Source organism: Mastomys coucha, unplaced genomic scaffold (genome assembly GCF_008632895.1).
Source record: "Mastomys coucha isolate ucsf_1 unplaced genomic scaffold, UCSF_Mcou_1 pScaffold9, whole genome shotgun sequence".
Lineage (NCBI taxonomy): Eukaryota > Metazoa > Chordata > Mammalia > Rodentia > Muridae > Mastomys > Mastomys coucha.
In genome coordinates, this window is record NW_022196915.1 from 56,316,537 (window position 1) to 56,340,949 (window position 24,413).

Genomic DNA, 24,413 nt, shown 5'->3' on the forward strand with positions numbered 1-24,413 from the left:
ATTTCCTGCCATCTACTCTTCTTGAGTGTATTTGCTTCTTTTTGTTCTAGAGCTTTCAGGTGTGCTGTTAAGCTGGTTATGTATGCTCTCTTCAGTTTCTTTTTGGAGGCACTCAGAGCTGAGTTTTCCTTTTAGCACTGCTTTCATCGTATCCTATAAGTTTTTGTATGTGGTGCCTTCATTTTCATTAAATTCTAAAAAAGTCTTTAATTTCTTTATTTCTTCCTTGACCAAGTTATCATTGAGTAGGACATTGTTCAGCTTTCATGTGTATGTGGGCTTTCTGTTGTTTTTGTTGCTATTGAAGATCAGCCTTAGTCCGTGGTGATCTGATAGGACACATGGGATTACTTCAGTCTTCTTGTATCTGTTGAGACCTGTTTTGTGACCGATTATATTGTCAGTTTTGGAGAAGGTACCATGAGGTGCCCTTGCATTTGGAGCACAGATGTTCAGAATTGAGAGTTCTTCTTGGTAGATTTTTCCTTTGATGAGTATGAAGTGTCTTTCCTTATCCTTTTTGATAACTTTTGGTTGAAAGTTGCTTTTATTCGATATTAGAATGGCTACTCCAGCTTGTTTTTTGGAACCATGTGCTTGGAAAATTATTTTCCAGACCTTTACTCTGAGGTAGTGTCTTTCTTTGACACTGAGGTGCATTTCCTATATGCAGCAAAATGCTGGGTCATGTTTACATATCCAGTCTGTTATTCTATCTCTTTTTATTGGGGAATTGAGTCCATTGATGTTAAGAGATATTAAGGAATAGTGATTGTTGCTTCCTGTTTTTTTGATGTTATTTTTATGTTTGTGTGGCTATCTTCTTTTGGGTTTGTTGAAAGAAGATTACTTTCTTGCTTTTTCTAGGGCATAGTTTCCCTCCTTGTGTTGGTGTTTTCCATCTATTATCCTTTGTGGGGCTGGTTTTGTGGAAAGATATTGTGTAAATTTGGTTTTGTCATGGAATATCTTGGTTTCTCCGTCTATGGTAATTGAAAGTTTTGCTGGGTATAGTAGCCTGAGTTGGCATTTGTGTTCTCTTGGGGTCTGTATGACACCTTCCCAGGATCTTCTTACTTTCATGGTCTCTGGTGAGAAGTCTGGTGTAATTCTGATGGGTCTGTCTTTATATGTTACTTGTTCTTTTTCCCTATTGCTTTTAATATTCTTTCTTTGTTTAGTGCATTTGGTGTTTTGATTATTATGTGATGGGAGGAATTTCTTTTCTGGTCCAGTCTATTTCGAGTTCTGTAAGCTTCTTGTATGTTCATGGGCATCTCTTTCTTTAGGTTAGGGAAGTTTTCTTCTATAATTTTGTTGAAGATATTGACTGGCCCTTTAAGTTGGGGGTCTTCACTCTCTTCTTTACCTAGGTAGTCTTCCTTAGGTTTGGTCTTCTCATTGTGTCCTGGATTCTCTGGATATTCTGGGTTAGGATCTTTTTGCTTTTTGCATTTTCTTTGACTGTTGTGTCAATGTTTTCTATGGTGTCTTCTGCCCCTGAGATTCTCCCTTCTATCTCTTGTATTCTGTTGGTGATGCTTGCATCTATGACTCCTGATCTCTTTCCTAGGTTTTCTAGCTCCAGCATTGTCTCCCATTGTGATTTATTTTTTTTTAATTTATTTATTTATTATATGTAGGTACACTGTAGCTGTCTTCAGACACCCCAGAAGAGGATACCAGATCTCATTATGGATGGTTATGAGCCATCATGTGGTTGCTGGGATTTGAACTCATGACCTTTGGAAGAGCAGTAGGCGCTCTTAACTGCTGAGCCATCTCTCCAGCACCCCACCTTCCCCATTGTGATTTCTTTATTGTTTCTATTTCTAGTTTTAGATCCTGGATGGTTTTGTTCAATTCCTTCACCTCTTTGTTGTGTTTTCCTGCAATTCTTTAAGGAATTTCTGTGTTTCTTCTTTAAGGGCTTCAAGTTGTTTACCTGTGTTCTCCTGTATTTCTTTGAGGGAGTTATTTATGCCCTTCTTAACGTCTTCTATCATTATCATGAGATGTGATTTTAAACCAGAGTCTTGCTTTTCTGGTATGTTGGGGTATCCAGGGTCACTGTGGTGGGAGAACTGGGTTCTGATGATGCCAAGTAGCCTTGGTTTCTGTTGCTTATGTTCTTGCCTTGGCCTCTTGTCATCTGGTTATCTCTGGTGTCAGCTGGTCTTGCTGTCTCTGACTGTGGTGTGTCCCTCCTGCAAGCCTGTGTGTCAGAACTCCTGGGAGACCAGTTCTCTCTGGGAGGAATTTGGGTATGGACAGCTGTGGCACAGGGTCAGCTCTGGGGTGCAGATGGAAACCGGAAGGATCCCATCCCCGGCTGTTCCATGGTTCCTGTGTCCTGATGGCTCAGGATGGGTCCCTCTTGGCCAGGAATTTGAGCAGAAGTTGTGGTCTTACCTGTGCTCACAGGTGTGTCAGCACTCCTGGGAGACCAGCTCTCTCCCGGTGGTATTTGGGTATGGAGCACTGTGGCACAGGATTGGTAAATTGACTCTTTATGTGTATGGCTATTTTATCTGAGTGTATGTCTGTACACCACATACATGCAGTGCTTGTGGAGATCTAAAGAGGGTACTGGATCATCCGTAACTGGATTGCAGTCAGTTGTGAGCTACCACGTGTGGGTACTAAGAATCAAACCCCTGCCTTCTGCAAAAACAGCATGTGCTCCTAACCACTGAGCCACCTCTTCAGGGCTATGGGGGTGGTGGCAGTTGTTTGTTTCGAAACATAGTCTCACTGTGTATCCCTGGCTGGCCTGGACATGCTATGAAGACCAGGATGGCTTTGAACTCACAAAGACTGGTCTGCCTCTTTCAAGGTGTATATCACTACACTAGAGTAAAATCCTATTCTCATGTTCTCTTTAACCTGTCAATCTGCAACAATTTTTCCTGTAAGTTTTGACTGGGAAACTTGAGCATTTTAAATTTAAAGTAGTTACTAATAGTTGATGACTTGCTATGCCATTTTTAAAAATTTGTTTTTAGCTTCCCCTACCCCATTTCCACTCTTCCATGTGACCAATTGATTTTTTTTTTCTTTTGAGGTAAAGCATTTGATTAACTTCTAATCTCCTTTTGTGTATACTGTACAGATTTACTTTGTTGTTATCATGTGGATTACATAAGACTTTTAAAAGCTATCACAATCCAACTTGACTAGATGGGTATAACTTCAATTACTGATTAAAAACATGGTTCTATAGATCTCTGTGCGGTCCTCCATTTTTTATGTTGCTGATGCAATGATTTATACCTTTAGGTACTGTTTACCTGCTGGTAAAGATTTATGATTCCTCATATTTATTGTCTTTAAAGCTTGTATTTAAAATGGAAGTTACACATTAACATGGAAAAACAAGCTTTTATTTTTATTTATTTTTACCTCTGATAGGTAGCTTCATATCTATTTTTCATCTAATTTACCTTTTTTTTTATTTTTACCTGAACATTTGGTTCACATCTCTTGCAATATAGTTCCACTGATAAAGAATTCCCTCCTCATCCATTTTTCTACCTACATGGCTAATTTCTCCCTCCCATTTGGAGGACAGTCTTACTGGATTATACAATTCCTGACTGACTGTTGGTTTGTTCATTCGTTGCTCGTTTTAGCACTGGAAATACTAAATACATTTCTGACTGGCCTCCCAGATTCCTCATGAGGAGTTGGCTGGCAATGGTTATTGAGGATTCTATACAGAACAAGTTACATCTTTCCCTGCTTCTTTCAAGGGCTTCTCTCACCTTTGGTTTTTCAGTTGTTCAAAACCATGTCTCAGGCTCGGTCTCTTTCGGTTCACCTTAGGGGTGTGTGGTGATGCCCAGTTTCTATTTCAAAAGCTTGACATGAAGACGGAATGATCAAAGTGCCTGGGTCACCCAAACCGTGAGCTCTCTCCCACCTCCAGGCTGTCACTCCTGCCTGGACTTGGGACTTGATCTGAGCCTAGGGATAAGGCTGCAAGCAAGCAGATGTCACATACAGACCTGAATGTGGATTTCTCAGTTCTCCTATACACAGATGCTTTTGGATACCTTCATTTCCAAAGCAGCTCATCCCCAGAGGCTCCTTCTGAGCTATATTTCAACCTGTCATCTTTATCCCAGGTATCTGTGGGTCCAAAGTCCCCGCTATGTCTTTCCTCAGTTGAGACTTGAGTTAGATGACAGTCTTGTGGGCTATCTCCAGATGGTTAAAGAATATAAAGTTTATTCTGCCCTCTCCAGCTTGAAAAAAGGTACCAGGAATTCAGCTGCCACCTTCCCCAGGCAATACCATCTTCTGGCTCTGGATGACCTACAAGCTTTATGAGAACAGGCACAACAGTTGGCCCATATGCCATAACCTGGCACGTAACTAGGTAGAGTGATGGATGGATGGATGGGTTAATGGGTGGATGGATGCATGTGTAAGTGGACAGATAGAGATAGACAGTCGAATGAGTGGATAGATGGATGAGTGGATGATAGACAGATAGATAGTTGAATGGGTGGTTGGGTGGATAGACAATAGATAGATAGGAAGATAGATAGATAGTTGAGGGGTGGATGGATTGATACATCTAGGGAGTGCAGCTTGGGATGAGCACTTACTGCAAGACTCCCTCTGTTTTCAATGCAATGCTCGACACTTCCTTTGCTTGTTCAGGTGATGTTGACAGTAAATTCTTAGAGCGGAGAGTCACAAATGCTTATGCTCCTGAGTGTGAGACTTAAAAATTCATTTAATTTGTGGAACCAAAAGGAAGGCTTCCTTGCAAGAATTTGAGGTCCTAGAAGCAGAAGCAGAAAAGAATTCCACTCAGAATCAGACACCAAGTGAGTGCTGAGGGTGTCAGGGGCTTTTGATTTGCTCTAGTGAGAGGGCGTGATGTAGCTCAGTGAGGAAAAGTCTTCCCTATGAGCATAAGTTACAAGAGCATAAGGTGGGAGCACAAAGTCCCCAGTCCCTGGCATCAACAGAGTTGATCACACCTACCCAGCCTCTGTCGAAGGCTCCAATCCGAGTTCCCTACCTCAAGCCCCACTGAAGGGTTACTTTGAGGAGGAGCAGTGTTTCAGCCCAGGAACCTTTATTCCCTGCACAGATTCAGACAGACTCTTCCTGCTCACCTTCAAGCTCTGCCCCACCCACTTCTCCAGATGCTGAGCTCAGCATACTGCAAGACAGCCAGATGTGTCCCCAGGTGGCATTTTAGAGCCGGGTCTCTGAGTAACAACCCCACCCTGCATAGCAGCCCCTCTTACGTAGGGTCGCTCTCTTCAACCATCTCTACGTTCTGGTGGCCCAAAGGCTACGGACACAGGAAGCAGAGAAGCTGGAGATAAAGCAGAACAGTTGAAGGATATATATACATACATATATACATACACATACACACACACATATATATGTATACATATATATACATACGTATATATATACACACACATATATATACATATACATATATATGTGTGTGTATATATATACACATATGTACAGACATACATATATGTATGCATATACATATATATGTGTATATATATATTTATCAGTTAAACCCAGAGCCCTCTCCAGCCTGCAGTTGGCCCTGAAGCCCAAGGCTTGGGCTCTAAACTTATTTGTCAAGTTTTTTTTTTTTTTAAACACACCACTCTTCTACCACTCTTCTTTGGAGCTAGCAGCCTGAAGAATGACAAACAGGAGTTATGTCCTGCTAGGGAGGGACCTCAGCCAGAACAATAAACAGAGTCCAGCTTGGAGCAGGTCCAAGTCCTCCCTAAGTACATACAGCTGGGTAGACTGCTGGCACTCCTCTGCTGGTTACCAGGAGGATCCCGGGAGAGGGGCGCCTAAGGGAAGAGAGGCCCGGCCCAGGGTCTCAGAATCACTCCAGGTTTTGTTTGTTTGTTTGTTTGTTTTGCTTTGTTATTCCTTATAGTTGTCAAAAACTGTCACGATGAAGCTGGTCGCAGCAGCAGTTTGCTTGAGCCTCCTTGTAGCTGGTCTGTGGGTGGGCCTCTCGTTGACAGCTAAGCCCGATGAAGGAGGAGGCAAACCTGGAGGCAAACCTGGAGGTGGCAGTGGTGGGAAGCCTGGAGGCGGCAGTGGTGGGAAGCCTGGAGGTGGTGGTGGAGGAGGAGTAAGAGGATGCTTTCCCCCACCACTGCCAAAAGAAGAAACGTCACTATGCAGGTGAGCAGAGCAGGTAGGATGGGAAAAGGTGGTCTCCTGGAGTGTGAATCTAGAATTCAGTGGCCCCTATGGCTTAGCCAGCTTTTTTTTCTTTTTTCTTTTTCTTTCTTTCTTTCTTTCTTTCTTTCTTTCTTTCTTTCTTTCTTTTTTTTTTTTGTGAGAGAGGGCATAAAGTCTGAAGACCAACTTAACAGAGCGAGTGCTAAGTGGAAGACCGGAAAGATTTACATCCAAACCCACCAGAAAGCCCGCTCCCTGGGACTTCTGAGACAAAGCTGCATTTGAACCAGGGGGGAAAAAAAAGCAGAAGAAAGAAGTACTCGAGAGTCAAAGGTTATTTGTCAATAGTAGGTCTGTGTGTGTTTTGCCAGGGAGCTCTCAAGGGATTGAAGTTCCAGCTCAAGCTGAACTACCTGCATTCCTTCAGAAGGCGCAAGTTCCCCCCTCACTCTGGGTGGTCACCAGCTGCAGGCCCTGGAATTCTGCACACTCCTCTCAGTATATAGGTTAGAAACCCCGAGTCTTCACTTTGCCAGTCTCCTGAGCCACTCTGCGCTTCTCCTTTTCCTTGTCACTTTTCTGCCGACCTCCTGCCAAGTTGGTGACTGAGGAAAACTTGAGGCAAACTAGAATCACCATTGAAGAAAAAAAAACGCGAACTGAGGGATTGCTTCCCATCCTACTGGCCTGTGGGCATTCTTCTGAGTAAACCTCGATATGGGAGGGCCACGCTCACCGTGGATGGCGCCACCCCTGGGCAGGTGCTCCTGTGCATCTTATAAGGAAGCTGGCTGAGAAAGTCTTGGAAAACAAGCCAGTAAGCCAAGTTCCTCCTTGAATTCCCTCCATCATGGACCAAAGTGTTAAAATAAATCCTTTCCTCTCCCGAGCTGGTCGGGTCAGTGCTTTACCACAGTATCCGAAAGAAAATGAGGGCGTTTCCCAGACAGTAACACCAGCTAGGGACCAAGTGCTCAAACACAAGAACCCACATCTAGGGGACATTTCTCATTCAAACCACAAGACCTTTGTGACAGGTGGCCTCGGAAAATGAAGACACAGCATGGGCATGCCAGCCCCGAAGACAGAGCAGTAAGTACCTCTGCGCTGATCTCCCCCCCAGGAGTCCTGCTTAACTCAGCTTCTAGCCTTGACTAGGAAGCCTGTTCCTCTTGTTGGAGTCTGGCAGGGAATTCTGGGATGTTGGACTTAGGTACCTAGAGGCAAGAATCCATAAAGGAGAAATGTTACTTCTGTTTCTAGTGGAGATGAAATATCACTAAGAAAGATTTGGGGGGGGGGCGGCAAGGTCTTCTTACCTACTTCTGGCAGAACCTAGGCTCAGTCTCAGAAGTGGAAGAGCTGCGGTTATCCGTCTGACTTTCGTTGGTACCTTCCATGGCCGCAGCAAAGGTGCACAGATAGTTCTGGGAGCCTTCCCCATGATGGGACCATCTCTCAAAGCCATGATGAAGATGTCAGCCTTTCAGGGCGCCCCCACCCACTTACCTCCAAGCCTAGGGCTCTTCTTTTGAACTCCAGCCCATTTCCCCCCATTTTGCTTCAGGAACTGCAACAAGACAACTGCAAGTTCTCTCTTATTAAAGAAAAACACTTTTATGGGTATGTAAGTTTACAAATACCTTGTTACCCACCCATGCTCCTTGGCGCATCTTCTTATGCGAAGCAGCATGTTGCCTTCACACACTGGGCTGGCAGTGCCCTTTGGAGGAGAACAGTAGGCAACAAGAACATAGAACTATTCCCCAGAGCCCCTGGCAGGTCCTGTCAAGCAGTTTCTCTGGGCTCTGAGCCCATTTGCCAAACGAGGTCGCTGACATCAATTGTTTAACCCTTTCAGTTCCACTAGGATAAACAGGGGGGAGACTTATGGGGTGGGGAGGCCCCTCTGTCTTCAGTTGACCTCCTTCTGACCCTCAGTTTTCCCCAAGTCTGTGCCACGTGCAGACTGTCTTGCTTTTTTGTCTGAGAGAGTCCTTTCTGTCTATCTTGCTAGCTGCAATGAACAGTAGCAGAAGCAGAGAAGTAAGCCAAACAGTCTTTAGAGTGCTGCTGTGCATAGAAATGAAAAAGAAAACCCACCCCTGCATTTGTGGTGCCTGCCTTTAATCCCAGCACTCAGCAGGCAGAGGCACAGCTTATGTCTGTGAGTTTGAGGCCAGCCTGGTCTCCAGAGTGAGTTCCAAGACAGCCAGGATTACAGAGAAACCCAATTTTTTAAAAATAAAATATAAATAAAATAAAATAAAATAAAAATAACTAAATAAAAAAAAGGAAGAAAAACCCATTCCCAAAGATGTCTTCAAAACTGCCCAAACTGTGTCACCCCAAAGGAGTGTTGCACAAATGCAAAAAGTTAAGAGAAACAAATGATACTCCTGAAGTGTTGGTTTGGCCAACTCATACTACTTCTTCCACTCTCTGGGACCACAGAGACCAAGTCTAGGTGGTGGGGGTGCCCACCCACCAAAGCACACTGTGTGTGGTTCACCAGCTGCTATGGACCCAACTGCCTTTCTCCAAATTTGAACCTCTGGAGCTACTGAAGGTTCTGGGGGCCAAGGGGTGGGAAAGGCCACGTGGGTCTTGTTAGAAGGCTACCGTTGGCTTGTTCTCAACTCCTACAGGAACTCTCCTGAAGATATGATCCTCAAAATACATTCTCCCTGGGTGTCCTTCAGGTATCACCCCAGCAGGGTATGGTGGTCTAAATATCCGTTGTCTATTTAGGGAATAGCTCAGCTGTATTGGGCTACTGGGAAAGGCTGGGGAGTACAACCCCTGGTCTTTGTGTAATAAGACTGTTCTGACAAGCTCAGGCATGATGTCCTAATAGGCTCAATTCAATTAATTTTCTACTCCATCGGTAGGTTCCACATGATTGGGTTCAACCAATCATGAGTTGGAAATGCTTGGGTCAAGGGACTTCCTCTGATTCAGGCCTGCTCACACATTTCATAAGCCAAGCACTAAGAAGGTATGCCATGACAATTACACACAGGACAACTTGGCCAGCACAGCTTCATATATCAGCAGGTATATGAGTACAAGAGACCAAGAGCAGTCTGGGCTGTATAGAAAGTCCCTATCTCAAAAAGAAAAAGGAAAAAAAAAAAGGGCAGAGATTATGGGAGTATACCTCAGTCAAAGAGTACTTTCCTGGTATGTACAAGTCCCTGGGAACCACACATGCGCATATGCATACACACATGCATACATACAAATATGTACACACATACACATGTACACATACAAATATGTATACATATACACATGCACACATACGACTATATATGCACATACACATGCACACATATGAATATGTATGCACATACACATGCACACATACGACTATATATGCACATATACATGCATACACATAAACACATATACACATGTATAGACACATATGTAAATATACACACATATGCAAGTACATACATACATGTATGTGCATACACTTGGACATACACATACACTACATATATGCATACACTTGTGCACACACATTGCTTAGGTATTGAGCAAGTACAACCCTTTGTTTTCACTTCCTAAAGGATACTACTGCACAGCGATTTTGCTGGATGCATCATAAACACTACAGAACTGATCTGACTACACAGAAAGACATGCATGTGCGTGTTAATGCATACATCATCCCACTTTCTTGAGGGATTCATACATCTGAGAGTGAGCCGATCTCTGGCATACTAAGTAAGGATGGCTCTATTTTCCCGGGGCCACTCACTCATAGCATGCCAGGCTCTGCTCTACCTACTGACCAGTGCTGTGTCTTCATACCAACTCCACAAGGTAGGCATTGTCCCTGTCTCAGGCAAGGAGGCCTAGGGCAAAAGCTTGGGGGTCACACAGCTGGTTGGTTGAATTTAATTCCTCTAACTCTGCTTGCCCAGTGGTGCTGGACGACAGTAGCCTCTCAAACCCCAGGATTTGCTGAAACCCTGGCACGAAGTGACTGCCCCTCTCTCTGCAGGAACCTTGAAGTTTTCTACACGGAGATGGGCAACATCAGCTGTAAAATTGTTCCTCAGTGTAACCTATACAGACAGAAGATCATGACCTGGCAGTCGCCGATAGTCAAGTTCAACTCGGCTTTGGATGTGAGTGAACGGGGGTTGGCTGAAGGAGAACGTGGGGCCCTGACTTGCCTTTGGTTCGCTTTTCTTGGGAACCTGGAGCGTCAAGGAGAGCCCCTAGGGCCAGGTTGGTGGAGTCAGGCAGCTATTGCCTGGAGCGGTGGTGTTCAACCTTCCTAATCTTAATCCTTTATACAGTTCCTCCTGTGGTGGTGACTCCCAATCATAAAATTATTTTTGTTGCTACTTCATAACTGTAATTTTTACTATTGTTATGAGTTACAATGTAAATATCGGATATGCAGATGATCCTAGGTGACCCCTGTGAAAAGGTCATTTGCCACTCCCCCCCCCAGGGGTTGTGACCCACAGGTTGAGAACCACTGGCTTAGCTGCTGTGTCTTTCCTACAGTGGACCCATGGTTGAAGCTCTGGATTCTTGCAGTGTGAAATGTGTCCTCCTGGTGTTTAGAATCATCTAAAACAGAACACCAGAGCGTTTCAGGAACTGGGAGTAACGGCTTCTTTTCCTGGGAAATAATTGTTGATACCTGTTCTGGAAACTTCCTTGGGCTTGAAGGTCCAGAAATCTTAGGGACAGGCCATGCAAACAGAAAACAGGGAAGTAGGGAAGTTCCCTTACTTCCTTCTTCTGGTTGTTGTTTTCCTCTTGCTGTCTCCTGGCCCAGACAGAGCCCACAAGATATCAGTGACTGAGGCCGGTCTCCTGTTCTCTGCTAGGCAGGGGTGGGATGGCATGGGGGCTGGGGGGAGAGTGGTTGGGTTACTAACGTCCAGAAGTGAGATGGCAAGTCACAAGTGGGTAGACAGAAAGTGCTGACCCTTCTGTGCAGTAGGGAAGAAAGGGGACTACAGGGTTCTTTCTCCTCCCCTGTGTACACCCCCCCCCCAGAGGCCATGCCACCCTGGTCAGGCAGATCGTGGTGAGGCACGATAGACCTGGCAAAACAGGTAGACTGAGCAGCAGCAGCAGCAGCAGAATTGCTCGTGCGGGTGGGTGTCTCCCTTCAAGTGTTTTCACTACTGGAGATCAAACGTGACGTCTCACAGTTGACGAAGCTATGCTGGCTAAGCTTTCCTGGGTACGACTGTGACACTACACAACCTTTCCAGTGGGCAGTCTTCCCTCCAGAAGACTGAGCAGCATTATACCCCCTCCCCCACTCACCCTCCTCCCCCAGCCAATGGCATGCCCAGGGAGTCAAGAGGAACAGAGAAAAGACAGCTACTGCTGCCATACAGGGCAACATTCCAGCCCCACTCCCGCACCGGCCCAAAGTATTCTATGGAAACCCAGCATATCCCTGAAGGATGGGACCTCTGGCTTCATCAATATTTATTAGCTCATCAGTCCCTAGGGACTCCCCAGTTCTGTGCTGCTATTGCTGCAGGGGCCCACTAGGTGGAGGTGTAGACTGCCAAGTTCCTGACCTCCCTGGAGGGAGGAACTGGAGATCAGTTAGGAGTCTGGTTTTCCTGGGTTTTGGATGCATAGCAGAGAAGTGTGTGTGTGTGTGTGTGTGTGTGGGGTGTCTCTGCCGCATCCTGAAATGTACTGTCTCAGCCTGGAGGAGAAGGGTAGAAGTGAGAGAAAAGAGGCTTAAGGCTACCATGGAGAATCAAGACTCACCAAGGAAGGTTTGGTGGAAGCAGAGGGCAGGAAGAAAAAGGAGTTCTGTGCTAGTGCAGACCTAAGGCTTTCTGAAAAATGTTAACGGACTCAGGGGAAGGTAAAGCCAGGATACTCTAAAGCTTGCACCCCGTGGCACTTCATCCTGGGTCCTGTTTATGCTGCGTGCTGTGGGTCCATTCGATTCTCTCTCATCGGGCCTGTGAACTAAGTATTTGCTTTTGTAAAAGGGTTAGTGGTAAGTACCAGGATATTTACTCAACGACATACTGCTAGTCCCCAGACCAAACAATGGCTCCCATTCTCTAGGCTAGATCCTCAAAAGAACATCAGGAGCTGCTTGTGAGAAGGATGGGGGTGGGGGGGTTGTGTGGGAAGCAAGGGCTGTCCTGATGGGTGTAAGGACCTAGCTAGAGCCGAGCCTGGGCGGTGGCAGTTCCAGGCTCAACACCTAGGTCTGTCTGACTCTAGAACCCTGGGGCCCAGCGGCCACAATCACTTGCAATGGCTCTGACGGGGATTTGGAGGAGGGGATGCTGAAAGTGAGCTCCTCTGGTGAAGATGCAAAGGAGGGTGGGAAGGACAGTAGGGACCATCCTTAAAGGTGGCTCCTGGAGCTCCCTTGAAGAGTTTCAGGGAAGAGACAGCTGCAGAGGAACAAGTGGAGCCAGAGAAGAAGAGGACTCGATTCTTGAGCTAGAGGGACTTATTTCCTCAGAGTCTCCAGGGTTGATGGGAAAAGGCAAGAGTTGGCCCATGGCTTAGCAGAAACACCACCTCATTTCCAAATTTAAGTCACCAGAGTTGCAACTGCCAAGGGGACTTGCCCCAGGAGGTCCCACTCCCATCCTGCCAAGCAAGCTCTGAGGCCTTGGCAGGAGTGCTTTAGGCATAGAGCAGGCCTCTGTTGCCCCATCATGGGGGTGGAGGTGCTTCCTGACTCTCTATACCACTGCACAGGCTTCTCCCATCTTTGAGCTTTACTTCCTCCTCCAGTATGTCTTCTCTAACTACTGGCTCTGAACTTGACTTTCCGTTCTTGCTGGTAATGTCTTGCTTCAAGCTCTCTTAAGTATCCCCTACCTTCTTAACAGAGCATTTGCACTCCTTCTGTTGCTCTTTCATATCTTGTACCACAGTGACCACCTTATAAACATTGAATCACTCGCAGTCCCCACTGACACGGCAGACCCTGTGCTGGCTGATGGGGTGAGAAGGGAGTGAATGACAAGAGTGGATGGACAGATGGACGGATCAATCAATGGATGGTGAATAGGTGAATGGACAGATGGATAGATGAGTGGGTAGATAGATGGGTGGGTAGCCAAATGGATAGGTGGGTGGATGAATGGATGGGTGGATGGACATATAAGTGTATGGCTAGATAGATAGATAGATAGATAGATAGATAGATAGATAGATAGACAGACAGACATAGAGAGAGTTGAGTAAGTAGAGGATGGATGATGGATGGGTGGACATGTGGATGGATGGATGGATGGATGGATGGATGGATGGATGGATGGATATGCAGATGAATGGATAGGCAAGTGAGTGGGTAGATGGATGGACAGATGAATGAAAATGAATGGCATGTAGAAAAACCGTTTCCTGATGCCTAAGCTCTGAACAGGAAGCCCCACTGCTTGCACATTAAGCTGTTTGTGTCTTCGGCACTGAAGGAAAGCTGCTGAGACCAGGGGCTCAGGAAAATAATTCTCTGCCCAGGTGAAGCTGGCTAGGAGTGGGAGGAAGAGGTAGGAAGGGATGTGGAGAAAGTCAGGGGTCCTCAAAGAGGCAAAGGAACTTTGGAAACAGGATGCCTCCCGTGCCATCTGTGACTGGAGAGCTGAGAGCCAAGAGCAGGCTGGTTAGCAGGTGCTTTTCTCCCCCTTGGGTTCCCTCCCCTGGCGTTCCTTCTGACAAACATTAAGTGGCCGACATTTGAGAGCGTATCCCCGGTCTCCAGCCAACAAAAACTAAGAAGCCCTAAGCAGCCTCTTGACTAAGGCTTATTCTTCACCTTAAATTTAACCAGCTGGAATCCTTTTGAAAGGAACAAATTGCCCTTAAGTAGGGACCATGCGCTGTGCTAGAGGAACGGAACAAAAGCCACAGTGGCCGGTCCTGCTGTCCCTTAGGTTGCCAATCAGGATCCTGAAAGCAAGGGACCCTGAAAGTTCTCCAGAGCTACTCGGGCACATCCCTCTGACACCCACGTCTGCAGGAGCATGTCTGTGTTGACCTAGGGACCACCCCCTTGCCCACATTGTGGTTACAGCTTTCTTAAGGCCTAACAATCTGGAGACGGGCACAAAGGTGCCGGCAGCCACAGACTGCCTTCAGGGCTCTCAGATCTCACAGGCCTTTCCTAGCCTTCTCTTTCCAGGCAGAGTAGGAGTATGGGGCCTGCTACGGGCACAAAAGAGTTCATCCAGGGCTTCAGAAACTCTAGATAATCAGTGGCAGAGTGGCTTCTCGTGGAAGGGGCAGATTTATGGGGCCTGGAAGTAGGCTTTCCTGGCGGAGGGGGGCAGGGTGCACGTGCATATGGGGGCTGCTGACTGTAGACATTTGCTCAAGGGTCGGTGACCACACATGCTAGCCATGTTGTCAACAACCTAAGTTGACTCACACTCTGCTCCCAGTGTCATGTAAGCTCTATTGACTTAAAGATAGAAGAGGTCACCCATCATAGAGCTTCCAGGATAAGTGGAGGAAGCAGGTAGGTAGCCCCAAAGCAGAGGGATGTAGGTGAGGGACAGACAGCAGCAGGAATGGCCTGGTGGGAAAGTGAGGTGTGGGAGGCTCCAAGGCCCTGATGTGGAGCCTGAGGTTTATCTTGAAGCCACTATCTCATGTTTAGGCTGAGGACTGGGAGCAACTTTGGAAGGGCAAGGTTGCTGTGGCAGCAGATGGGGTGTGGGAGGGGAACCTGAAGGAATGCCATGGCTATGGGGTAAGAGATGTCAGGGTGGTGGGATTCATGGAGTGCTGTGTCTGTGGGGATATCAGGGGAAAGGTAGAGTGGGTGGGATCCTAGGTTTCTGGGAGAGATGGGCATGTGGGTTTCAATGAGGCTGAATACCTGATTTATCCTCTCTGAGAATGGAGGCAGCACTGCCGATAATCATACCTCGATGTGGTGTCTTGGGCACAGTCCCAGCCTGCATTGGGTACACACTAATCCTGAGAAAAGCACCTTCACCAAGCAGGAGACACAAGGAAGCCTTAGCTCTCCAGAGATAGTGCCTGGCACCAGCAAGTTCTGTTGTTCAGTGTCCCAGGACCTTGTGCGTGGAACAGGGGCAGCTGCAGACAAATACACTTGTCGGTCTTGTCTGGCTGGTATCAGACAGAAAGGCTGGGCCGGACACCTGGAAGGTGGTCTTCAGTGCCCAGGCCCAGGGAAATCTGTAGAGGACACCTCTGTCTCTCTCTGGTAAAGGCTAAGACAAGCTTAGTGGGTCCTGGCCAGAGGTGTCAGGTTAGATAGGTGGTGGACAACATGCGTTGGACCCAATCACAAGGGAGTCCTTAGTGACCCTCAGGAGAGCACTAGGGAGAGAGTGAGAAGCGGACATTGTGGAGTAGGCTAGTTACTCATAACAGTCAGTCAAGAGAAAAGGACACCCAGGAGTGTTTTAATCTGACAAGGCAGAGCAGATAGGTTGGACAATCCCAAACTGGAGGAGAAAGAGCAAGCGTGGTCCTGTTGAGAACGTTTGCATGGAAAGAGACGGACAGTGAGGGGCAGTCAACAAGGAGGGCTTTCAACTGGTCCCATACACCTTGGAATTGACTGGACCACCAGAAGCAGGAACTCCCAAAGGGCCAGGAAGTGGAGGAGTGGAGGAGCTGTCAGCCTGAGGTGTGAGCCCTGTGTGCTAGAATCTGGCCAGCAGACCCTCCTCTCCACCCCCTGACTCTAGGGCACAGACACGATGTGGGATCGTATCCTGGAAATGAGTGGAAGGGCTTTGGGCACAGAACATGAGGGGTCCTCATGCTGTTGGGTGTAACAGGAGAGGAAATGAAGGTGAAGGAGAAGGGGAGAGGCAATAGCCATGGGGAGAGGTCACGGTGTCTGTGTCCCCTACCTTCTCCAGATAAGGGAGGGAATCCCAGCACCCTAGAACCTGTGAGCAGAAGGAAATCTATGACAGGGTAAGGGGACCACAAGCAGGAAGGCCACCACCAAACCTAACAATGTTTTAGGGAAGACCTGAGGAGCTCTGACCTTTACTTGCTAACTAGCACCTAACTGGAGCTTCATGCATGGTACCAAATTGTACTGGGTGTCTTTATAAGAAGGGATAGGGTGCTTTGCAGTTCATCTTCTGAAAGGCAAAGGGTTCAGGAGAAAAGCACAGCTTGTAGAGACTGCGGGGTGCCTGTGTGGTTGGAGGCCAGAGATAGGAACCCACGAGGATGAGGCTGTGGATGTAAGGGTGCTGACAGGCAGAGCTGAACCCCCGTGGGCAGAGAGCATCAGCCATAGATTGAGAGATATGCATCCAGGAGACTCTGCTCAGGTGTTGCTGGCTTCTTAGCTTGAGTGGTCCAGCCTGTCTGTGCCCCACTTCAACTTAGGCCACATGTGTCTGGGGGCACAGAGCAGAGCCAGGTGGTGCTAAGGGGGCCAAGAAATTCCCAAGGCTGACCGGTGGAATAAGACACCCCAGACAGCAGACGGGCCCCTTCATCTTTCATATACAATCTTGTCTCTGAAATCTACCCTGAGAACATCAGCCAGTGTTTATGCTAGACTCAGGGTACCATTCTCTCATTGGTCCACACACACCCACCATTCATTCATCCATTCCACCCGCGTATCCATCCACATCTCCGTTTATCCAACCATCCATCCATTAGAACTAATCATGATGGGGGTTTGCTTCCTGTAAGTCCTGCCAGGTCCTGTTTCAGGAGCAAGGGATGCAGACAGCATACCCCTGCCCTGCCCAGATGTCTCAGAACAGCAAGGATGTCCACCACTGCTATTGTGTGCTCCTTAAATGCTGAACATTGAAGAGAAGCCATAAACACCAACCACAGTGGATCTGGGGATATAGCTCCCCATAAACCAGGTGTAGTGGCACATGCCTGACATCCCGGGAAAATTCAAGGCCATCCTCAGCTACTATGCTGAGTCTGAGGCCAGCCTCAAAAACCAAACATGTCACAAAAACTAAAATAAAACAAATTGCGTGCCAAGTTACTTGGGTGTCCCTTCAGAGTGGCAACTTTGGTAAGCTCCTTGGTCTTGACCTCTGACAGAGTTCTCTTTATTCACCCTCACCCCCATTATCTTCCTTGTTGATGAACTCAGTGTTTTAGGGCTTGCAGAACTTCCAGGCAGACCTGAGTCTAACCCCAGAGGGCTCCAAAAAACTGGCGGCCACTGCAAGTACTGGCTTGCTCAGGAGCACAGCCATCTGATGTCTGATCTCCGCCGAGGCTCCCAGTCGAGGGTCCAGGAAGCACTTGCAGATGTTTTCGGATCAAATGGTGTCTCTTTGAACAACTGTGTGGGCTGCTGCACGGACGGGCACATGGGACCTTGTAAGGAGAGTTCAGTGGGCTTGCATCTGGTTGAGAAAAAGGGCAGGAATGCACAGGCATGCGCAGGGGTGTGTGTGTGTGTGTGTGTGTGTGTGTGTGTGTGTGTATGTGGGTGTCTGTCTGTCTGTCTATGTGTCTGTCTGTGTGTGTGTCTGTCTGTGTGTATGTCTGTGTGTCTGTCTGTCTGACTGTCTATGTGTCTGTGTCTGTCTGACTGTCTGTCTGTGTGTCTGTCTGTGTGTCTGTCTGTCTGTCTCTGTGTGTGTTTGTCTGTGTATGTCTGTCTGTCTGTCTGACTGTCTGTCTGTCTGTGTGTGTGTGTATGTGGGTGTCTGTCTGTCTGTGTGCCTCTGTGTCTGTCTGCGTGTGTGTCTGTCTGTGTGTCTGTCTGTCTGTGTGTCTGTCTGTCTGTCTGTCTGTCTGTCTGTCACTGGACAGGATCTGTTCACAGTGGTCTGCTGAGCATCAGCAAAGGTTTCTTAGCTTTTACCGTTCAGAAGGTTGACCATGTGCCTCTTTAACGGAGACTTGTTGCCTGTTCTCAGCAGAGAAAGAAGGCGGTGGGTTCAGAGGGGAGTCTTGAGAAGGGTTTTCAGATTTTTAAGAGACACAGTATGTTACCTATTGTTCACACCTCCTTGCACAGCGTGGTGGGGAAGGAAGGAGAGGATCAGAGGTCGGAACAGTAACGGCAGGCAGTGCAGGGTGAATGGCTGTCTGTCACTCTGACCTGAGAGATTCCTCTCACCCCGCGGGGACCAGTGTACACCATCACTTTGGGGAGCCCATTAAACATCATGAAGTCCGAGTGACCCTAATCACATCGTGGGCATCATGGGCAGACTGGACAGGTCTCAGAGCCTCTGTTTTGCAAACGAGGAAACACAGTTCAGGGAAATGATTTCTTAATAGACTTTATACTTTAGATCAGGTTTAGATCTGCAGTACTACAAAGCAGAAAATCAAAAGGGCCTCTCTAGCCCCCTGTCCCTTTTTCCCCCCATCCTCCTGTCCCCCTGTCTCCTACACACAGCTGTCAATATCCATCTATGTCACCCAGAGCTGGTGTTGCACCCAGGCATGCCACGGTTTTGTGGCCTCGCGATGACATGCAGCCATTGTTATAGAGTGACTAGACAGGGTAAGCTCAGTGCCCTCGGGACACTTTGTGCACTTCCTGCCTATCCCACCTCCCCCTGACAGGTCTGGCAGCTGCTGATCCTCTCCCTGTTTCCAACTTGCCTTTTCCAGAGTGGAACATAGCTGGAATCATTTGGCATGTAACATTTTCAGACTGGCAGCGCCTCTGCCGCCATCAGGCGTCTGAACTCCCCTGATATCTTCCTCAGGCCAGTGGCCAACCGCCCTGAGCTTAGCTTTTCCCCCTGAGGATTGCTTTTCCTTTAAATGGACATTTCTACCAAGACTTTGATGTGAACAGAGGACCACCCACTTCTGCCCCTGGCGCCAAATTCAACATCTTCTTCCTTCCTCCCCTCCCCGCCCACCCCGCCCCATCTCTCCAATATAAATGTATCTAGGGTAGAGATGTCTATATGCCTGGGGAAGAAACAATCACAGGTAGCTCTGGTAAGGTGAGATTCGTGCTGCGATAAGGAGCAGAGTTCAGGCCACTGGGAGGTTTTTTTGTCCCTCGGTAATAGCAGGGTAAGCACCACGATTTTCAAAGCACTTTCCCTGTTATGACAGTCTTTACTGTGTGTTCTCCCCCATGCTATGATTTCACATTTCTTATCTCACATCAGTCCCCGTAGAGCAGGCTGGACAGGTGTGGGGCTCTGTCTATGGCAGGGAATCTGAGGCCTAGAGAGGCAGAGGGATTCTCTCTAGATCCCCCAAGAGAAAACAAGTGTGGGCTGGGGGGGTGGGGGTGGCACTCTCCAGTTGATAGAGTTTTTTTGTTTTTTAAATTTGTATAAGTACACTGTGGATGTCTTCAGACACACCAGAAGAGGGCATCAGATGATTGTGAGCCACCATGTGGTTGCTGGGAATTGAACTCAGGACCTCTGGAAGAGCAGCCAGTACTCTTAACCACTGAGCCATCTCTCCAGCCCAAGGTAAAGTTCTTGCCTAGCATGCACAAAGGCCTGAGTCTGATCCCTCGCACTAAATAAAACCAAGCATGGTGGTGTGTTTATTATCCCAGCACTCAGAAACAGGCAAAAGGATGAGATCCAAGTCATCCTTAGTTACATGAGTTCAAGGTCAGCCTGAACTACATTAGACCCTGTTGGAGGAGCATACCTTGACCTACAGCCTTGTACCCATTGTCTTGTTGCCTCCAGGCCTCATCCAAATCTCACCATAAGCTGGGAGACATCCTTTTCATGTGACACAGAGGCCAAAGCTCTTGAGGCCCTGGCTTCTAAGTCATTCTCTGTTCCCGATATCTTTCCATTCCCACCGTGTCCAGACATTTATGTGGAGACATTTACTGACCTCCATGGGCCAGGCTCTGTGCTGAGAGCATTATGAGTAGATTCTAGGAGACTGAGACACAGGAAGAGGCCTCAACTAGACTTAGAGAGTCCAGAGCTGAGCTCATGTCTAACCTTGCCACTTCCTAGTGAGGAGAGGGCCACACGGAGGGTGCTCCACATGACTCAACTGCCACTTCCTGCTGTCAGTCTGTCCTTCCCACTACTTCCCTGAGCCTGCATGCCCCAGTCCCTTCCCACAGTAATAGAAAGAATACAGGCCTAGGTGCCCAGATGGCTTCCCAGGTTCAAGGAAGAAGTCAGGGCAGGAAAAAAAATCACTTCCCTTTGCATATGGGCTAGCATGATTGCAGAAATGTCAAGTGTCTTAACCAAGGGACAGGTGGGGGTGGAGTAGCCAGGTGTGGTACAGGCATATATACAGATCGAGGGACCCTGCAATTCTTTGCTTCCTTTTGGGTCTGCAGGGACAGAATAACATTTGGATATCTAGGCCTGTGTTGTTTCCATCGGTATGGGAATGTAGAGGAATTGAGCCCTGCATACTCAGGGGAATATAGGGCAAGGGAGGAGGGGGTTCCAGTTTCCCAGCCTGCTTGTGTAAACAGAGGCCTTCTGCTCGCTCCGAGGCTGTAACTGAAAGAGTCACCACCAGGGGGAGCTAGGTGACCGTCATCCTGCCCGAAACAGCAAAGCAAGGAAGCTTGGCTGCGGTCACCAGGGCAGGAACACACAAGGCTTCTTGCTCGTTGGTGGAGTGGGATCCATGAATGAAGGCACAGCGAGTCCACCGTGTGGCTCTGGTACGGCGCTTTGGGTCCCAAGCCCTGCTAGGTCTCCGTTTGCACCAGTCCAGAGTGAAACGGCACCTCTGTTAGGACAGTGCACAGAAGTAGATGCAGCGGAATGCTTTCCACTTCTAATGTCCTAAATCGCCCCTAACTCCCGATCAGCTGGGGGAAACTGCTGATGGGAAGTCCACTGAGGGTACCTCCCACTGCTTACCCCAGATCACAAAGACTTTGAAAAAGTGCTCGCGGTTCCCCAACCCACGGACTTCCTGACTGGAAGCTGCGAGCTGTGAAAGCTGCCTGCCTCAGTTCACTGAGGTTTAGTTAGAATCTGAGCCTAGAGACTAAGAAGCCAGGGACTCTCGAAAGGTTTAAACCTTGGTGCTGTTGCTTGGTGCTCTGCCATCCCGTATGAACCCCCTGGTTCTCTAAGATTTCCTGTTCTCCCTTAGAATCCCAAGAGTATATCCCACTCAAGGCTAGGAGCCGGAGGGCAGTCCTCGGTGGAATTCTTTCGGGCCCCATCCCAGTGGGTGGCTCCCTCCTGCCGGATACATGCTTCCAGGACACATGCTCTCTCTCATTCACTTCTCTGTCCCTTCCTTAGTTGCCCCTCTTTTCCTTGGGTGGCCTTATCCACATACCAATTATCTCAACTCCCATGACCACTGAGATGGACCCCCTCATATGGGGTATGTCCAACCCCACGCATGCAGTCCCCATCTTACCTCTTGCCAAACATGTCTTATCTTCAGCTTTAACCCAGGACTGGGTGACTGGAGGAGTGTCTCTGTCTCTCCCACTGTGTTACTAGGGCCCCAGGGAAAGGCCTATCTCTCCTTTTCTCAGGGGCCCTACCTTGGCAGCGGCTACCACTCTCTGGACCTAGATTGTTGCCACAGCCTCTTGCCTAGTTGTCACCAAGCACCACTGTTGGTCCCCAAGGCCCAACCTGTTCTCCATTCTGCCATCAGAGGGAGCCCTTAAATCTGTGGGTCTGATGAGTTCAGGCCTTTGCTCAAAACTTGGCATGCTTCCCCTCAGTTTCCTGAGCAAAAGCCCAGATAGATGCTCTGGCGTCTGACCTGTCCCTCACATCCTCTCTGGCTCTCAGCTCCTCTGCACTTTGCCCAACTAACTTACCTGGTTTCCTGGGGTTCTTTGCACCGGGAGAGTCACCTCTACTTTCTGACACCCCCACCCCCTCCAACCTTCCTCGAATGGCTCTCTTCCTTTTAGATCACTGCCTGAAGGTCCTTCCTCAGGGAGGTCTCCTGAAGTCCCCTTACCCCTCTCTCAGTTGCTCATCCTAGTCACAACCTTCAACCTACATGAACCTCCGTCAAGAATTCTGGGGTTTGCTAGTTTGTCTTCCTGCTGCTACCACGGCCCCACAACTAGACTGTAAACTCCACGAGGGCAGGGCTCTTCATCTGTTTAGCCCAATGCTGCATCCTAAGCTGGAGAACTATCTGCCACACGGTGGTCTATTTTTTTTTCCTTCTTTCTGGCCCACTTGCTCTGGCCCCCACTTCCTCGGACCTATTTATTTATTATATATAAGTACACTGTAGCTATCTTCAGACACTCCAATGTATTCATTTTTCTTTATATCAGATTTCATTACAGATGGTTGTGAACCACCATGTGTTTGCTGGGATTTGAACTCATGACCTCTGTAAGAGGAGTCAGTGTTCTTAAACGCTGAGCCTTCTCTCCAGCCCTCCCCTCCACTGGCGGGCTCTTAATACAGATTTGTTGAATGGATATGATTCTTTCTTAGTATTTCTTAATATTTTCTTTATATTAGTTTCTTCTTTCTTTCCCAGCACGTCTCCCAGATCCACTCTTCTTTCTTTTCCCTTCAGTAAAGAGCGGGCCTCCCAGGAATATCAACTCTCAACACAGCATAACAAGATACGATAAGACTAGGCTCGAACCCTCCTATCAGGGCTGGATGTGGCAACCTAGTAGACAGAAAAGAGTCCCAAGAGCAGTCGAAAGAGCTAGAGGCAGCCCCGACTCTCACTGCTAGGAGTCCCATTGAAACCCCAAGCTAAACAACCATAACATATACGCGGGGGACCTAGCATAGACCCACGTAGCTCCGTGATTGCAGCTTCAGTCTCTGTGAGCCCCACGGTCCGTGTCTAGTTGATTCTGTGGGCTATGTTCTTGTGCCTTCCCCGACCTTTCTGGTTCCTATAATTCTTCCTCCCCATCTTCCACAGGGTTCCCTGCACTCCAAGAGGAGGGATCCAATAGAGATTTCCAATGTATTCATTTTTCTTTACAGTTTAATAAATACTTCTGATGAGTGCGCACTGGTAAGGCTGCTTGGTAGTAGTCAGAAAGATCACAGTAGTGGTAGTTTTCTGACGGTTTGTAGTCATTAGTAATGATTCAGAGTGAGTTATAGGAAATTCCTGTCAAGCCAGCAAGACCACACTTAATGCACCCATCATTCTCAGGATGGTTGATAACTTGGGCACACTATCCCCCAACCAACCTTGGGGAACCTAGTTCACATTCACATCAATAACTGTACCTTTGGGGGAATCACACCCAGGGCTATACAAAGTGAGGATATTGGATTCCTTTTCACACCAAGTATTGGCAGGCAAAAGGTATCTTTCAGCTCAGGATGTGTGGCATGGGCTTCTTTGAAATATAGGCCCATTGGTTGCTATAGGTTCTTATATAGGTGGGGTTCTTGTAAAACCATTGCCAACAAAGCAGACTCAAGGAGCCATCCTCCACCACATCTTTCTTCCATTTCTATTTGAATAACTTCCAACCCTTCTGTTTCTCCTTGGCCATGAACTTTGAGTAGAGTGAGGCCTCATTTCCTCTCTCTCTCTTTCAAGTCTGCTCAATCATGCTGGAATATACGTGTTCTACCCTGTCCTTCTGCTGATCCACACCGTCCTCTCCTGATCCACACCATCCTCTCCTGATCCACACTGTCCTCTCCTGATCCACACTGTCCTCTCCTGATGCACACCGTCCTTTCCTGATGCACACCGTCCTCTCCTGATGCACACCATCCTCTTCTGATGCACACCGTCCTCTCCTGATGCACACAATCCTCTCCTGATCCACACCGTCCTCTCCTGATGCACACCATTCTCTCCTGATCCACACCATCCTCTCCTGATCCACACTGTCCTCTCCTGATGCACACCGTCCTCTCCTGATGCACACTGTCCTCTCCTGATCCACACAGTCCTCTCTGTCCAGCAGACCAGTAGTTTCTGCTCCCTGTGGACTCTTCTCATCATTGCTTTGTCTGGTGTTTCTCCTTTCACGAATCTTAATGATCTTTTTCATTTGTATTGTCTCACATGGCCTTGTTTATGATTATCCTTTAGACCAATCGCCTTCCTTCCTTTCTCTCTCTCTCTCTTTCTTTCCTTCTTTCTTTCTTTCTTTCTTTCTTTCTCTCTTTTCCTTCTTTGACCATGCATGACCTTCTGACTTTCTTTGTTTTTCTTCTTTCTCATGGTAATTCAAACAATATCCAAAGGATTTATGGTGTAACTGAATGTATTCATACTGTGGTATAATGATAGCTGTAGAGAAAAGAAGAAGAAGAAGAAGAAGAAGAAGAAGAAGAAGAAGAAGAAGA

General features: G+C 47.7%; 1 protein-coding gene across 3 annotated transcripts in view; it reads left to right on the plus strand.

Annotated features, from left to right (window-relative positions):
- Positions 1–24,413, plus strand: part of Pebp4 (phosphatidylethanolamine binding protein 4) — a 231,144-nt gene that overhangs the window by 8,903 nt on the left and 197,828 nt on the right. The window contains exons 2-5 of one of the 3 annotated variants that reach the window (XM_031361242.1): positions 4,248–4,381; positions 4,669–4,838; positions 5,945–6,198; positions 10,214–10,340. In XM_031361242.1, the coding sequence (XP_031217102.1) occupies positions 5,963–6,198; positions 10,214–10,340 (363 nt within the window). In that variant the 5' untranslated portion in view covers positions 4,248–4,381; positions 4,669–4,838; positions 5,945–5,962. The remainder of the gene's footprint in view (positions 1–4,247; positions 4,382–4,668; positions 4,839–5,944; positions 6,199–10,213; positions 10,341–24,413) is intronic. The other 2 variants (XM_031361243.1, XM_031361241.1) reach the window with 2 other exon arrangements.